This window comes from Engystomops pustulosus, chromosome 6 (assembly GCF_040894005.1).
Source record: "Engystomops pustulosus chromosome 6, aEngPut4.maternal, whole genome shotgun sequence".
Classification (NCBI taxonomy): Eukaryota; Metazoa; Chordata; class Amphibia; order Anura; family Leptodactylidae; genus Engystomops; species Engystomops pustulosus.
Window position 1 is genome coordinate 154,080,181 of NC_092416.1, and position 17,145 is coordinate 154,097,325.

The window sequence follows — 17,145 nt, forward strand, 5'->3', positions numbered from 1 at the left end:
CTAAAAGCTCCTCATGTGAAAAGAGTGGTGCACATCCTCAGCCAATACTCACTTCTATGGAAATGTCAGAAATAGTCCCATAGGAATAAATGGAATGCTGGTCACTTATGAGACACTCAGTGGGGCACACAGTGAACTACTCTTCTCTTATAATCCCAACCCCAGTTCTGATTACCCTACCTACACACAGTGATTGACAGTGAGAGTCCCAATAACCCCACACACAGTGATTGAAACTGAGAGTTCCGATAACCCCACCCACACACAGTGACTAACCAAGAGAATTCCAATCAAACACAGTGATTGACTGTAAAAGTCATGATAACCCCGCCTACCGCACAGTGATTGAACAAGAGAATTCTGATTCCCCTAGGTCCACTCAGTCCTTGGCACTGACTCTCACTGTCAATCACTTTGCATGGGTGGGGTAATCAGGACTCTCACTGTCAATCACTGTGTGTGGGTGGAGTAATCAGGACTCTCACTGTCATTCACTGTGGGTGGGCAGGGTAATCAGGACTCTCACTGTCAATCACTGTGTGTGGGCAGGGTACTCATGACTCTTCCTATCAATCACTGTGTGTGGGCAGGGTACTCATGACTCTTTCTATCAATCACTGTGTGTGGGCAGGGTAATCAGGACTCTCACTGTCAATCAGTGAGTGTTAGTGGGGTAATTATGACTCTTACTATCAATCACTGTGTGTGGGCAGGGTAATCAGGACTCTCACTGTCAATCAGTGGTTGTTAGTGGGGTAATCATGACTCTTACTATCAATCACTGTGTGTTTGCACAGTAATCAGGACTCTCACTGTCAATCACTGTGTGTGGGCAGGGTACTCATGACTCTTCCTATCAATCACTGTGTGTGGGCAGGGTAATCAAAACTCTCACTGTCAATCAGTGCGTGTTAGTGGGGTGATCATGACTCTTACTATTAATCACTGTGTGTGGGCAGGGTAACCAGGACTCATTCTCAAGCACTGTGTGTGGGCAGAGTAATCAGGACTCTTACATTCAATCAATGTGTGTAGGCAGAGTAATCAGGACTCTCAATGTCAAACACTGTGTTGGCGTGGTAATCAGGACTGACTTAGGGGAATTCATTAATGTGTCCCAGACTCTGACAGTACAGAGCTGGTCACCACAGTCTTGTTCTGCACCACACTAATCATTGTGATAATGAATCTGTCGCAGTATAAGACTGTTCAGTTTTACTTTTAGAACAACTTTAAAGGACACCTGTCATCAGGTCTCTGTCACTATTTCTGTCACCTCTACCTGTTGGAGTAGCTCACAAGGATCCCATCCCAGCCTTTATCTAGTTATTTCATACATTAATTATTGTAAAATCATCTTTTCTTTATTATGTAAATGAGGCTGGTCACGTGGTCAGAGGCAGTGATGTCACCCCTGTTCCCCTTCCCCTCTCCTCCCCCTCCTCATGTCTGTGTGTAATGTATAGTAAAGTATTGCTAGTGTGTGTGCTGTATCTGCTGACATGCTGCATCCTCCTAATACACAGAGACACAGGCATCAGCTACACAAGTACCTGACATGTTCTGCTATAACATGGCTGCCTGGAGCTGTTGTATCTCTCCTATACACACACAGCCTGCAGGGGGCGTGGCCAGCAGTAAGCACATGCAACAGCCATTACACCATCATACACAGGGCCGGATTAAGGTTGGTGGGGGCCCCTGGGCGCAAAATCTGGTGGAGGCCCCCACACACATTCTGTATATAGAGCATATACATACATTCCATATACACAGTATATACAAAAACCACATCATTCACATATATATAAATGTACACACATATATGCGTGTATAAACACAGTAGATGCATATATGCACAGTATATACATATATACAGTAGATGCATAAATATACAGTATATACATATTTTACACGGCAGATGCATATATACACAGTATATACACATATACACAGTAGATACATATATGCACAGCGTATACATACATACACATATACACAGTAGATGCATAAATACGCAGTATATACATATATACACATATACACAGTAGATGCATATATACACAGTATATACATATATACACATAAATACACAGTATATACATATATACAGTAGATGCATAAATACACAGTATATACACATATACACAGTAGATGCATATATGCACAGCATATACATATATACACAGTAGATGAATGTATATACAGTGTATACATATATACACAGTAGATGCATAAATACACAGTATATACATATATACACATATACACTGTATATACATAAATACACATATACACTGTATATACATATATACACTGTATATACATATATACACACAGAAAAACACATATGTATATACTTACCTGTTGACCGGGTGACCGGGTGCCTGCTCGGACGGGTGGGGGGTCTTGCCGCTCCTTGTTCGCCGGTGGGGGGTGAGTCGGTCGGTTGCTTATTCGACCAGGAAGGAGGGGGGTTGGCGGTTGCATGTTCGTCCGGGGGGGGGGGGGGGTGTGAGCGGTTGAGCAGGGAGCGGGGGGCGGGGGAGCCGGAGGCGGTGTTGAGCGGGGAGCGAGCGGAGCGGGGGGCGGGGGAGCCGGAGGCGGTGTTGAGCGGGGAGCAAGCGGAGCGGGGGGCGGGGAGCCGGAGGCGGTGTTAAGCCAGGAGTGAACGGAGGCTTGTGAGCGGAGCGAGGAGCCACTGAGCGGAGCGGGAAACAGTGTTGAGCCGGGAGTGAGGGGCGCGGGGCGGGGCCAGGGGGGGGTGTTGCTTGTTTAGGTGGGCCTGGAAACGGTCACCTGTGCCGAAGGCGGCGGGCGGCTCTCCATGCAGCAGGATGAGTGGGCGGGCAGTTTATGCAGGGGCTGGATCGCCGGGGAGGTGCTCGCCTATGCCCGGAGGCGGCGGGCGGCGTTCGGCTCATGAGGGGGGGCACGGGAAGTGCGATCTGGTGGGGGCCCCTAGGGGGGGCAAGATGGTGGGGGCCCCGGGGCTCGAGCCCCGGGAGCCCCGCCTATAATCCGGCCCTGATCATACATCACATCATTGTAGAGGCTGTCAGTCAAGCACTGGGGGTGTGGCTGTACCTCCCACTCATGAATAAGCTGGACAGCTTGAATATGCTAATGACTCATTGGACATTTCACAGGTCATTTACATACAGCTTTAGGACCTCATTGCTTAGATTTACAAGCATGTAGAGGGACAATGAAGGGATAGAGGCAATGCTCTCTAATGGCAGTTTATGAAAATCTATTTAGATTAGGGGGGTTATTTTGCATGACGGGTTCTCTTTAAGCAGGTCTAAACTGTGATCCACATTTTGAGGCACCCTCCTTAATTTCTTTGCTTCTTTCCTAATTTCCATATGACCACGCTCACTTCTCCACAGACATGTCCCTTTCACGAGGTTGCGCCCCCTTTCCAACCAGATGGTCTAAAAGCCTTTAGAAATGTTTTGGAAGCCATTTTAAACAGTTTCTTTTGGTGGCAAATCACACCACATTACATAGGAAAACAGTATATAAGAAATCAGTCCAAAACATCAAATTCATAAAAATACAAACAATCTTTCTTCATCAATAACAAGACCATCAAACCATAAAAACATACATCAAGTGTACATAATGTGGTGGTGGTCTGTCCCATATCAAAAATAATAAGTAACATCCAAGTATTGGTAGACAGAAACCATAATGATAGCTCATGCAAAGTCAAATATAGTTAGCAACAAAGGGGCTTATTTACTAAGGGTCTCACGGCCGCATTTTCGTCGTGTTTCTAAACTTTTCGTGGATCGTACCGGGGATTGTGTCGCACGTGATCGTATTGTGTCGCAATTGCACAGGCTTTCACGCTGCACAAATCGGGGGCGGGTCGTCGGACGATCTGACGGATTCGGACAAACCGCGGGATTTAACATTTAAATTGTGTCGCAAGACAATGCACTTACATGCACCAGGAAGAAGATGGTGAACTCCGGCGGACCTGAGAGGGGAAGCGACACATGCAGGATATCCGGCGCACGATCTTAGTGCATTGCGCCGGAGTCCAAGATCGTTGGACTACGCACAGCAGGGATCGCGACAGGACCGGGTAAGTAAATGTGCCAAAAATTGCATTGCATATTGCTCGCAAGCACAAGGGACCAAAGAGACCACCCCCACGGCACCCAGTGGTGTTGTTTAATGAGATATATGTGTATCAGATTCTGATTAACACCATATAGAAACCAATCGTAGAGGCAGGAGCATAAATAACATTGTACTTATTAAATTTGGGATAGGTTAGTTGCATGTGAGTGCATAGTTCGTGTATAGCTCAATAACATGTACATGCAACTGAGCTAGTAGTCCGGAAGCCTCACACACCACAGTCAGGCACATGTGCAGAATATATGCGCTTCACCAGGCCACATCAAGTAAAGGCAAAGAAGTTGTTAAATGCCCATACATAAAGAATATTCATATTGGGTATCATAAAAAGTGTACAAAGTCATCAACCATTATTACATTTTAATAATGAATCCCCCCCCCCTCCCCGCTGTCTATCCTGGGAGTCCTGTCTGGATGTACTGTACCTTTTACTTATAAATCCCCCTCCATTTACAGCGCTCGCCAATTTCCACATTAGAGACTAATGGAGCAGAACGGTCATGCGCGGCCGTCTGCTCCATTAGTCTGAGGAGTGGCAAGGGGTCCGACTGACCCATCGTTCTCGCGATCTGCGGAGGTGTCAGCACTGAGACCCCCACTGATCAGCAAGTTAGGCCCTATTCCCCGTATAGGGCCTAACTTGCCTTCATGGGAAAGCCCCTTTAAAATATATTAAAAACCTCTCAATTTCTCATCCTCTATCAAATCTTTTTCTATAATAGGAAACTTCAGAGGGTCACATCTAAAACAATTACAATGCATTTATTTCGAGGAAACAAAATAGCAAGAAGGTTTTTAAGTTTTAGTTGGTTTGGTGTTTGCGAGTGACAGCAAATGTTCTTCTATGAACCCTCTGATATAAGGGCTCCCTTAGCTTATATCTGGTTATAATGAATACATGCATAAGGCATATCCTTAATTTGTCTCTTTGTATTTACAGTCAATTCCTGTGTAGCCTCCAGAGCGAAAACCTGCACAGAATGTATTCGTGTGAATAAGGCTTGTTCATATTGCACAGATGCGGTAAGATTGGCCATGAAGTCATCTGTTACATATAGTATACACAGATCTGTAGCAGACCCCCCAACCAGGGATTAATAATGCCACGGGCCTGTATGAATATTATAGCCCCTACAAGTCCAGGAATTGTACTAAAATCAAGCTTTTTGGGGAATGGAGGATGTTTCCACTCTGCCTGATTTAAATCTGCGGTTTCAGGACCTTTATGTATATTGAGAGCAGGAAGAGATATACAGGGATTTCATGGGTAGGTCAGTACATTCTCAGTACAAATTTGGTGGGTGGATTGGGTGGCCAAGGGCCGCCTAGAAGGCCTGGGTCCCTGGCTACTGCCCAAACTGCCTAAATTATAATCCACTACTGCCCCCAACCTTATTTCATTTCTAGCTTTGCTCTCTATACATAAGAAATGGATGCCTTTTGACCCCCTAAGGCACCTGGGCGGGGTTACAATCCCAACCTCTGTACTCTGTTACACCCCTCCCAGGTACATATGCAGCTTCTGAAACCCTTCAAAATGACCTTATGTTCATCTATCATAATATTTGCTTGCCTGGAAGACTTAAGTGCTTTGCTGCAGAATTTGTGCTTTGTTTCTAGTTTACATTTTTTTTCTGGAAAATTCGGAACCAAAATCCGCCAAGTAACGTTACCCTTGCAATACTCTATAATTATATTATACCGGGCAAAAGACTACCCCACCCTTACCCTAAATTGTAGTGAGGAAATATTAAACACACTGCTGTTACTATAAAAAAAACACTGCCCCCTTTTCATTTTACTCAGAATTTCCGTAATGTTCGCTGTGACCTTCGGGAGAATCTCATTGGATATGGATGCAGCGCTGCCGGAATTGTTTACATGCAAAGTGAGATAAGAACTATCAGGGTAAGATATCTTTCCTAATAATTACTTGAATATGGCATTCTCTGGTGCCAGGCTACTCCTCTAAGAATCTGTTCACACTTTCTATTGTGCCATGTATATAAATATACTTCACCGCCATCCCAGATTGAGCGGGATAGTCCTGTTCCACTGTCTTGGGTTCGGCGCTTCAACTCTGCATCTGCATTTTAAAGACGGGGGTTACAAAATATAGGAAAGGGGGCCTAGAGATAAAGTGATATTATAAGGATGGGGCTACAGAAAAGGAGGAATAATAAAAGGTGGGATGTCACAGGAAGGACCACTAAGGGTTGCATTATATAGTGTGGGCACGCTCAGGGGTTGGGTCTAGCGGTGGATTAAGGGCAGATCTTGATTGCCAGAAATGTGTCAGTGTGCATGCAGTATGTTGCATCATCTGTCCCTCCTTTGGTGCTCTGATTGGGCATTATCAGTGTTTTTAGGGACACACCCACAAATGTTTATTCATTCATAAGCTTCTAGGATGACTAATTAAGGAATGGCTTGGGGATCAAAAGGTATGTTCAATTAATTGGGAAAAATTCCACACTATGGTTCATATGGGTCTAGTTGTTGGAGAAGTAGTTCAGTTGACCAAACCATTCTGGACATCAGACCACCACAGAACAAAAACAGGTCAAGCAACTCAAGTAGCTCTTGGATCTACAATTTCCCTCATGAACAGATAACACCCACACGGTGGGTTCAAGAGGGACTTCTTTTCCATTGTGTATTCATTGAAAATTCCAAATATGTGTCTCTATCTGCAGAAAGAAGAGATCAACATTCAAGAAAGCAGAACCCAGGTCTACCCTCAACAGATGTCCATGCGCCTTCGGGCCGGGGAGGAGCACACCTTCGAATACCGCGTGTTTGAGCCTTTGCAAACACCTGTAGATTTGTACATCTTGATGGACTTCTCCTACTCCATGTCTGATGATTTGGAAAATCTTAAAAATATGGGGGATAGTTTGGGTAAGTTCTTTGTGAGACAAGTTTGCCTATATGTGACAGAGACGCAATTCACGTCCCAGGTCGTACATGAAAGTTCTTTAAAAAAAAATTTGAAGTGTTGAAGCATAGGAATGTTTTATTGCTTTTTTCTTATTTTGTATCATGGATTTCTTCATGTTTCAGCTAATGTGGTCAGCACTCTCTCCACTGATTATACAATCGGCTTTGGAAAATTTGTGGATAAAGTATCCGTTCCTCAGACAGACATGAGACCAGAGAAGTGAGTATGAAAACCCATCAAGATTTTTTAGATGCCAATACATTTTGATTTTTATGCCATTATTATACTTTGATTTTCTGTATATGATTATGGGAACAACCATGTTGCCAAAGATGCTGTTAACAGCGTTTGGAGATATAAAACCAAAAAAGAATCAAGAGTATTCAGGTCCAATTATATCAATACTTTATTAAGAAAAAAAGACATAAAAATAGATATGAATAACACACATATTAAAAAACTTCAGTGATGGTACTCCAAAATAGACTATATTGCCATCTAACCCGATTGAAACCCAGGGAATATATTGCAGAAAAAAGTGCAAGTGCAAAACATATAAATACTGATGGGTAAACATTACTATTTCAACATAAAAATCATTATGGCACCATGACCATGTTGAAATTGTGCTCAGTATACATCAACCCATTCAAGAAAGACTCCTGGGTCCTTGGCTGTGGTATCTCCCCAACGCGGATTTTGCGTTGTCGCTTCCTCAGGGGCCTTTTTTGGTTTTATATTTCTATGTAAAGAGTTGGTCATACAGATTTATAGAAGGGACACGTGTGTGTCAGCCTATCTATATATAATATGTGCCTGTAATAATTGGTTGAGTAGCGTTTGGAGATATGCAGCTTCCTGGCTGATGAGTGAAAATTATTCCATTCCCTTATAAAGAATGGCTGGACCATTATACACACTCTTATACCTCTAGTTTCACCCTTTCATTCACATAGACTGTAAGCTCTTGTGTCACCCCTCATCCTCATAGACTGTAAGCTCTTGTGAGCAGGGCCCTCACTCCTATTGTTCCACATGACTGTTTGTACTCTGTAATATCTAATTTCATTTGTATATGTCCCCTATAATTTTAAATGTTCACCAGATCTTCTCATCTGTTTTAGTGTTTTTCTCATTTAGTGGCGCTATATAAATCAAGATTATTATTCTTTATTATATGCTTTACAACATTCATTAGGAAATTGGAAATGATCAATTACTTACAAAGGAGGCTGTTGTAGGTGTGCTTTGTAACCTTAATGTATGGTTATTGTACAAAAAGAAGGGGGAGGTGAGCGGTTACCATCATCTAGAGGGAATGGTGAATTCTATGTACGCTATGCTACCCTACGATAATAATAAGATGACTGCTAAGATATCGGGGCTTATTTACTAAAGTTCCATGCGCGCGCTTTCGTCAGACTTTCTGACTCAAGGATTGCACGGCTTTGACAGGTATTTAACAGGGGTCTGCGCTGGCGTTGTGTCGCACATGACTGGTTTTTGGTGCAGCTGGCTTTCATGTGGCAGAAATCGGGGGGCGGGCCGGCAGACGATCCGACTGATTCGGACTGAGCGCGGGATTTAACTTTTAAATTGTGTCGCAAAACAATGCACTTACAGGCACCACGAAAAAGAATGTGAACTCTGTCGGACCTGAGCTGGGAAGCGACACATGCAGGATATCGGGCGCACTATCTTAGTGAATCGCGGCAGAGTGCATTCTAGTCGGTCAGTGCACTTTCGGGGAACTTCGTCGGACAGGTAAGTAAATGTGACCCATCGACTCCTAGACAAGCCCTTTAAATACTGGAATGCCAGGCCATGAACTTGTTCATAACAATGTTAGCGTATGATTAGAAGCCGCAAAACGTACCTCAACAGGGATCCTTTTCAAATGTATCCGAAGGTGATGTTTTATAGGTAAAAGGGCAAGACTTCACATAACAGAGGAAATTCTAGAATAGACATTTCATACCCTACCTGACGACACCGGTAATTTAAAAGGTTAAAGGCTTTTAACAGGTTCCCTTTAAATCTCTGGCTCAGTGGAGATGTGAGAATGTTGTAAAGCCTCAAAGTTGGAAAGTACAGAAATGACTATAACATTTATCTATTGTGCTTTATTTTCAGACTCAAGCAACCGTGGCCCGACAGTACGCCCCCTTTCTCTTTTAAGAATGTAATTCGCCTCACAAATAACATTAATCTGTTCCGAGAGGAGCTCAAGAAGGAGAGAATCTCTGGAAATCTAGATGCTCCTGAGGGCGGATTTGATGCCATTCTCCAGACAGCTGTGTGCACGGTGAGGAGGGTTTATTTTTTTTACGATTAACTTCAAAAGGAAAATTAGTTTCTCATGGATATTCCCAATATAATGGGGGTTATTTATCATTAGACCAGGTCCTTGGGACAGTTCTATGTCTATTTTTGGAGCTCCACTGCCCATCAGATTCATTAAAGTGGCTTTGGCCTTTTAATAAATGTTCTTATGGTCTATTTTCTGTCTGGGATTTTTTTTTTCAAAAAGTCCCAAAAAAGTCTCAAAATGCATAAAAAGTCTCAGAACATAGACCAGCAGGGGACTGGAGTAAGTTTGAGACTTTTTGCAAAAGTCTCATGTCATGAATCTGGCTTTGCACGGTGTAGCAGTAGTTCCATGTTTAGGCCTGATTAATGAAGAAGTGTACATAGTCCTGTGAGACTTTTTAGCAGTGAAAAGTCTCAAAAACCGTAAATGGGACTACTTTGAGACTTTTTTACCCCAAAAAATCCTGTGAAAACAATGATAAATAAGCCCCAATGTGTTTATAACTTTTAACATTTTTATTTTTACATAGGACCAAATTGGGTGGAGACAAGGAAGCACTCACATCCTGGTGTTCTCCACAGAATCAGCATTTCACTATGAGGCTGATGGAATCAATGTACTAGATGGGATCCTGGCCAGGAATGATGAACGTTGCCACCTGGATCCATCTGGACAGTACACATATGACACCCTTCAGGACTACCCCTCAATTCCCAGTCTTGTGCGCCTTCTTGCTAAGAATAACATCATTCCAATATTTGCTGTCACCAACCATTCCTACAGCTACTATGATGTAAGTGATAGATGGAAAATGGTGGCAGTCCTTGTTTTTGGGAAAAGTGATGGATGCGATGACATATCTTCACTTTTGGTTTCTTGGATCAACCATCACTGTGAGACCAGAAGTCTGGTTTCAGAGGGTACAATCCTAGGTCCTAGGTGTCCCATAAAGTGTGTCTTACTCACATGTGGAGACCAGTGCTATAAACTATATATTACAGTTGGAGACCTGGTACAGATTCTGCAATGTGATGCAGCTTTTTCATGATACACTTCTGTCCGGCTGTATAATAATAATAATAATTCTTTATTTATATAGCGCACACAGATTACACAGCGCTGCACAAAGCATTTCAAATTGGTCCCTGTCCCCATGGGGCTCACAATCTAAACAACCTAACAGTATGTTTTGGAGTGTGGGAGGAAACCGGAGTACCCGGAGGAAACCCACGCAAACACGGAGAGAACATACAAACTCTTTGCAGATGTTGACCTGGGTGGGATTCGAACCCAGGACTCCAGTGCTGCAAGGCAGAAGTGCTACTCACTCAGCCACCGTGCCGCCCAATATCATCCTTCGTAGTTATTGACTTGTCTTTTCATTTGTCTTTACAGAAATTAAGCAAGTACTTTAAGCTGTCTGAAATTGGAGAACTAAAGGAGGACTCATCCAACATTGTGCAGCTTCTGGAAGAGGCTTTTAAGGTAAAAATTCTTCAATTGTCACTCTAAGTGCGTTAAATATGGCTCCATCTTAATGGTAAATAGTTGTCATGTGTAGACGTCTGCTCCATTACTCTCATGAAGCAACGAGGGGTCGGTTGGACCCCTCTTTTCCGCAATCTGTGGGGGTCTCAGCACTGCGACCCAGAAATTAGCTGATCAGCAAGTTAGGCCCTATCCCGTGAAAACCCCTTTAATTATCTAATATCCTGCCCCCCACACTTACACACACACATTACAAAAAACATGAGGTGAAATTTCTAACCCCTTGAACTATTTTGTTATTATATTTTTAATAAGAAATGATGATATTCATAAAACTAATTGGTTCATGTTAAAATAATTATGCTTACTCATTGTATTATATCAATAGCAAATCCGCTCCAGGATGGATATTAGAGATGATAACACCCCTCGTTCCATGAATATTGCGGTCTCCTCAGAATCGGCCGTTTTAACAGAAGCGGGATCTTTCCAGGTGACCCGTGGTGAAGTGGTAAGTGTCATAAGCAGAAGTAATATTATAATAATATCGCTATTCATTGAGGATCGGGTGATGGTAAAAACAGTGATAAATATTTTCTTGTTTTTTTAGGGGACATTCAAGGTAAAAGTGAAGGCTCTGGAGAAGGTTGGCAATCAAAAAGTTTGTGACCTGCCACCTCAAGACCAGACGGGCAAAATCCTCCTTAAACCATCAACTTTCACAAATGGTCTGCAGATTGATGCCTCAGTTATGTGTGACGTGTGTCCCTGTGAGCTGGTAAGTGAAAGATGCTTAGACCATTTACCTATTTTAAAGCCATATATATATATATATATATATATATATATATATATATATATATATATATATATATATATATATTATTACAGCATCATTTAATCCAGCGAGCTGTACATATAAAATGGGAAGAGCAAAGAAGAAGATTTTGCAAGGACCTAATATCCTAATATTAGGATTAGGGAGGTTTAAGAGGAACTATGGAGGGAGGGTTGGACTGGCCCACCATGGAATCTTCCGTAGAGCCCAGGCTCTAACACTTCATAAAAAGCCTCCAAGTAACAGAGGAGACAGCAAACCTTTGATATAATCACTTGACACTAAGGTCTTCTTTTTATACTATGGATTAGTAGATCTTATTGATGATAACTCCTACATGGAGATTTTATGGAGGGAGAGTGGGACCTCAAGTTCACCACCTCTGGTGGGCCCATCACACCCAATGTCCATCAACGAATGGTGGGGACAGTGTATTTCTGGATAGCAAAGTTTAGATGAAAAGCCACAGATCAGGTTGTTGTAGTAGTCTTTGTGTAGTCTATGAGCCAAGTAAAACATTTTCATGTTGAACCTAGAAGGAAGTGATGATGGTGAAGGAACAAGAGGGGCTGAAGTAGATGGGGTGTAGATGATACTAAGTTTTTGAAATTTTGGAGGAGAACCTACTCTTTTTGGTCAATCTTCTTACATATGATGTTATACACTTCATTAGATCCTGAATTTAATCTATGTTCTTCACCTTTTACTGTCCATTATCTACAGCAAAAAGAAATGAACTCCCCAAAGTGCAATGGGAATGGCCACTTTGCCTGTGGACGTTGTGAATGCAGAGAACCTTGGTAAGTCCTGAGTCTTTTCAGTCATGTCCGGTGGGAACCATATTATTTTATGAATTTGGGTTATTTTTTGAGAGAATGTTGTATTATATAATTCAGTTTTTGGGTCCATGAGGTATTTGCTATGTGTTTTTTATGTCATGTCCATTTATTACAGGAGAGGAGAATTCTGTAACTGCTCGTCTTTACAAGCTGTAGATAGCCATTCCTGCATGGCTCCTAATAGCACAGAGATGTGCTCAGGGAGAGGAGAGTGTCTCTGTGGAGTTTGCCAGTGTTATGGCGAGTCCCCTGACCACCAATATCAAGGAGAATTCTGCCAGTTTAACAACTTCCAGTGCCCACGTACAAGTGGCTTCATGTGCAATGGTAAGGAATTGTATGGGGTAGATAGAATTGGCTTCCATGTAGCTAAGCATTTTCTGTTACATATACTTGCCTAGTTTTGGTTAATTTCCTATATTTGCAGATTTCATACCTTATACTTGTAGATTTCCATATAACATAACCCTTCAAATATTTGCGCTTTTCTATTGGCCCCTTGAGAATAGACCATAGGTTCGCATTTTACCTGCAGTTACTTTTCAGCTTTGCTGTGTAGACTGGGGTTTGGCCAACAGAGTTATCTTATCAGGATAATAAGGATTTAAGACATTTCTACAAATCCAGACTCTTACTCCACAGTCCACACATCTATAGGTGACCCACAGCATATCAATTTAGATTGGCAAATGTTGTCCTAAGATTTTAGCAACATCTTAGGCAGATACATGTAAAAATGTTTAACTATTCTGGAGGGCCTAATTTCCTCTCATATCTTGTTTTACATTTGCAGATAGAGGCCATTGTTACATGGGAGCCTGTGTATGTAAACCTGAATGGGAAGGGGCTGGATGTGAGTGTCCGACCAGCAATCAGACCTGCCTGGATAGATTTGGAGTAAGTTTATCTACACCTCATTGAAGAACGCTTGCCTCTTTTTATGACAAAGCAATATAATATTTGAATACAATTACATGACATGTAATATTCTTTTTTTTTATCTTTAGGGATTATGCAACAACCGCGGGAAATGCGTTTGTGGACGCTGCCAGTGTGAGTCGGAGTTCCAGTTTACAGACGCCCTCTGTGAATTTAGCAGTTCCTTGGTATGTATGCTGCATTACCAGCCAGTAAAAACTTAAAAGGGATTTCTAGCTCATTCATTCTGTTTCTTTGAAAATAAGAAAGATTTTATATTATTTTTGCTCCGAAAATTGAGTTCCAGCTCATTTACAGGCGACTTTTTTCCATGAGCAAAAATACAAATTTATTCTTGAACAAAAAAAAAAAATCAACATTTATTCAAATATAATCATATTTTTATCCTATGGAACATCATCATAAGTCTCCAAATCCTGAATTCCGTAGTGAATTTCTTGTTTCTCTATTGCCCTTTAGATTTATTAGACCCAGTTTCTAATGTTTAGCAATGGCATTTTCCTTTAACAAGAATCTCTTGTCCATGTAGCTGGATGATGATATCTGAACAGTGCCACCTACAAACACAGTTCTTCTTCAGTATCGCATAAGGATTTATTACCAAGATACCACAGACATGAAGTTATCCACAGTTAAAATTATAGTTGGGAGTGGGATCTGTATATGAAAATTATGCTCCAGACTGTAACTTTAACTTGGATATCCCCAGTTCTATGGCACATCCATTGTGTGAATCTGTATTAAAGGGGGGATTCTTCTCTTTAAAATTACATCAGAACTGTTTTTTTAGGTGCCACAGATCAGAAGATATAGCCGTTTGTAACTAGGGCTTATTTTCAGGATAAGGTTTATTTTCAGAGAAACACAATATATCCTAATGACTTATTCATTGGATATAAGATTGGTAGGAGTTAGCATTGATTCAGTGATTCTGCCCACTTCTGCTCCCATTCAGCTATTGTCAGGTGATGCACCTTTTGAGGGCAAGTCACATCTGCAGCAACATTGGTGACCTCTATATTAGTGGCTAGTCACTAAATGGCCATAGCAATCACTACAAGTGATTGCGTATTCAAGTAGCTTTGTATAAAAGTTGGAATAAATGGCATAAGTTTATAAACCATATTACCAATTCTCATTCGAGTTATACTTCCTGATAAACGTCCTGTTCTTGTTTTCCTTGCCCGTCTGTGTAGCGCCTGTTGGGAGCCTGTGAGGATGTGAGAACATGTGTACAATGCCAGGCATGGGGCACTGGAGAGAAGAAGGGCAAAGCATGTGAAAATTGTGATTTCAAGATAAAGATGGTGGATGAACTCACAAAAGGTGAGATGATATTAGATATCAGCCATGGGATTTCTAGTTGAATTGTTAGGATTGTACTATAGACACATGTACTGACTTATGTCTCTGTGCCAGCTGATGACAGGACCGAGAAATGTTCCTTCCGAGATGAATCGGATGACTGCACCTATCATTACACTGTGGAAGGATTGAGCTCTCTGGCAGGAAACTATACTGTGCTGGTGCAGAAGAAAAAAGGTGAGATGTATACAGCAGCCCGTATACATCGTATACGGCATTGTATGATACCCAGGGCTGTAACTTGAGGGGGTGCAGAGGTTGCGATCGCACCCGGGCCCAAGAGGCTTGGGGGTCCCTTATGGTGTCACTTTCCCATATGAGAAGACTATTACTATAAAACATTACTATAAACCATAGTCGGGGGCCTGGCACAGACTGGAGCACTGGGGCCCATCAGCTTCTAGTTACGCCACTGATGATACCTATATATGAGTATACATGCTGCAGTAGACACCAACACATCCTGAACAACGCTTATTCAGGCTTTATGGAAATGGACTGCACTGACATTAGCTGCGCCAGTGTTACAATATAAGAAAATTTGGCCTGGTCTTTACATTTGGTGCCATTTCCTACCATACTAAATCTTGGCCAATTGTTAGGCTATGCCTTCAATGAACAATTTCCTTTTATGGACCTTCCACAATCCTAGTAATATAGTGTAGTGCCTTTCCATCACTTTCCCTTTCTCATCTGCCCACACTACACGTCAGTATTTTAAGAATATAGATTTAAAAAAATTAAATAACTCCTTCTGATTCCTTTGTCTACCTTCAGAGTGCCCTCCGGGTGCGTTTTTGTGGCTCATTCCTCTTCTGATCTTCCTGATGCTTCTTCTTGGTCTCTTATTGCTGCTTTGCTGGAAATACTGTGCTTGCTGCAAGGTAAGAATACATTAATGTGCAGACAGAGAACACAGAGAGTATTATGGTGCTATAGGGAGTGCCTACAGCTCTGAAGTATGGTGCCCCATGTTGTGCTCAAGAGATCCAAGGCAGAATGCCAAATATAAAGCTTGTAGGACATGGAATTAAAGGGAACCTGTCAGCATAAATTTACCTAATAAACCACTAAAAGTATTTTGTCAAACAGCTGAACACCTTCCAGATCATGTTTCTTTCATGGCCACATGAATCCATAAAATCGACTTTGAAGTGAGATGTAAATTGGTTGTATAAAGTAAAGTAGGCGGATATTTAACACTGAAGTCAAGCTCTCTCTTCCTTAGCAAGCTCCTTCACTATACCTGATGGTCCTACATCCAGAGACATCACTAAACAGATCTTTATGATTTCTATGAAACAGGAGGAAGCATTTAGAGCCCCCCTTCTTGATTTAAGTGCTTGATTTAAGAGCTTTCCTCCTCCTTGACTTTATACAACCAATTTACATCTCACTTCAAAGTTGATTTTCTGGATGATCTCACCACACTGAATCATGAACGAAATTAAAAACTAGATAGTATTACACTGCTTGACGTGGTTTTTTTTCTTCTGGTAGTGGTTATTTAGGCCAAATGCTGATGACAGTTTCCCTTTAAGATATAGAGTAAATTATGTTTTGTAGTTGCTATAAACACTGCAATAATTAACGGAAAGTAGAAACTCTTGGTTAGGATCAACTATGGTTTAGGAAACATATGTGGAAATTGTACGGTGCCAGGTTGGTGTCTTGGGGGATGTTATTGTCTCCAAATTTAAGAAATGACTTCTTTCTTGCAGGCATGTCTGGCTCTGCTGCCCTGCTGTGGACGAGGTAATTACCTACCAAGCATAGAAACATAAATGTATGGGTGCAAACAGTAAATGAAGCAAATGACTGAATGTGCTACATGTAGCAAGAGTTTAGATGAAGTATACACAGCAGGTACTGGTGCAGCATTAAGTAGGTGCAATATAGTATGGGTAAAGTATATTGTGGGTCCAGTATAGTGAGGGTGAGCTATATGTAATCATAGCTTTAAAAAGATTCAGTTTTTGGTATACATGAGGTCAGTTTGGCTGCAGTACATGAATGTACAGTTTTAATCATTTTTGCATGATGGTAAAGGCAACCGATTTCATGTTTTCCACAGGTCGCACTGTAGGATTTAAGGAAGACCACTACATGCTGCGGCAAAACCTGATGTCATCCGACTACTTGAACACTCCCCTAGTAAGGACTGGTAACCTCAAAGGTGGAGACACTGTCAAATGGAAGATCACAAACAACGTCCACCGTCCAGCTCCACTAGCAGGGGATCTAAACCCTAAAGAGCTAGGTACAAATA

General features: G+C 41.8%; 1 protein-coding gene across 3 annotated transcripts in view; it reads left to right on the forward strand.

The window, feature by feature from the left end:
- ITGB4 (integrin subunit beta 4) overlaps positions 1-17,145 on the forward strand; it is a 49,877-nt gene that overhangs the window by 15,370 nt on the left and 17,362 nt on the right. For all 3 annotated transcript variants that reach the window (XM_072111885.1, XM_072111886.1, XM_072111887.1), the window contains exons 3-20: positions 5,096-5,178; positions 5,962-6,063; positions 6,852-7,056; positions 7,219-7,315; positions 9,230-9,401; positions 9,937-10,200; positions 10,803-10,892; positions 11,284-11,406; positions 11,506-11,673; positions 12,457-12,533; positions 12,688-12,899; positions 13,366-13,469; positions 13,580-13,678; positions 14,708-14,837; positions 14,931-15,053; positions 15,654-15,760; positions 16,598-16,631; positions 16,951-17,136. In XM_072111885.1, coding sequence (XP_071967986.1) covers positions 5,096-5,178; positions 5,962-6,063; positions 6,852-7,056; positions 7,219-7,315; positions 9,230-9,401; positions 9,937-10,200; positions 10,803-10,892; positions 11,284-11,406; positions 11,506-11,673; positions 12,457-12,533; positions 12,688-12,899; positions 13,366-13,469; positions 13,580-13,678; positions 14,708-14,837; positions 14,931-15,053; positions 15,654-15,760; positions 16,598-16,631; positions 16,951-17,136 — 2,376 coding nt within the window. The remainder of the gene's footprint in view (positions 1-5,095; positions 5,179-5,961; positions 6,064-6,851; positions 7,057-7,218; positions 7,316-9,229; positions 9,402-9,936; positions 10,201-10,802; positions 10,893-11,283; positions 11,407-11,505; positions 11,674-12,456; positions 12,534-12,687; positions 12,900-13,365; positions 13,470-13,579; positions 13,679-14,707; positions 14,838-14,930; positions 15,054-15,653; positions 15,761-16,597; positions 16,632-16,950; positions 17,137-17,145) is intronic.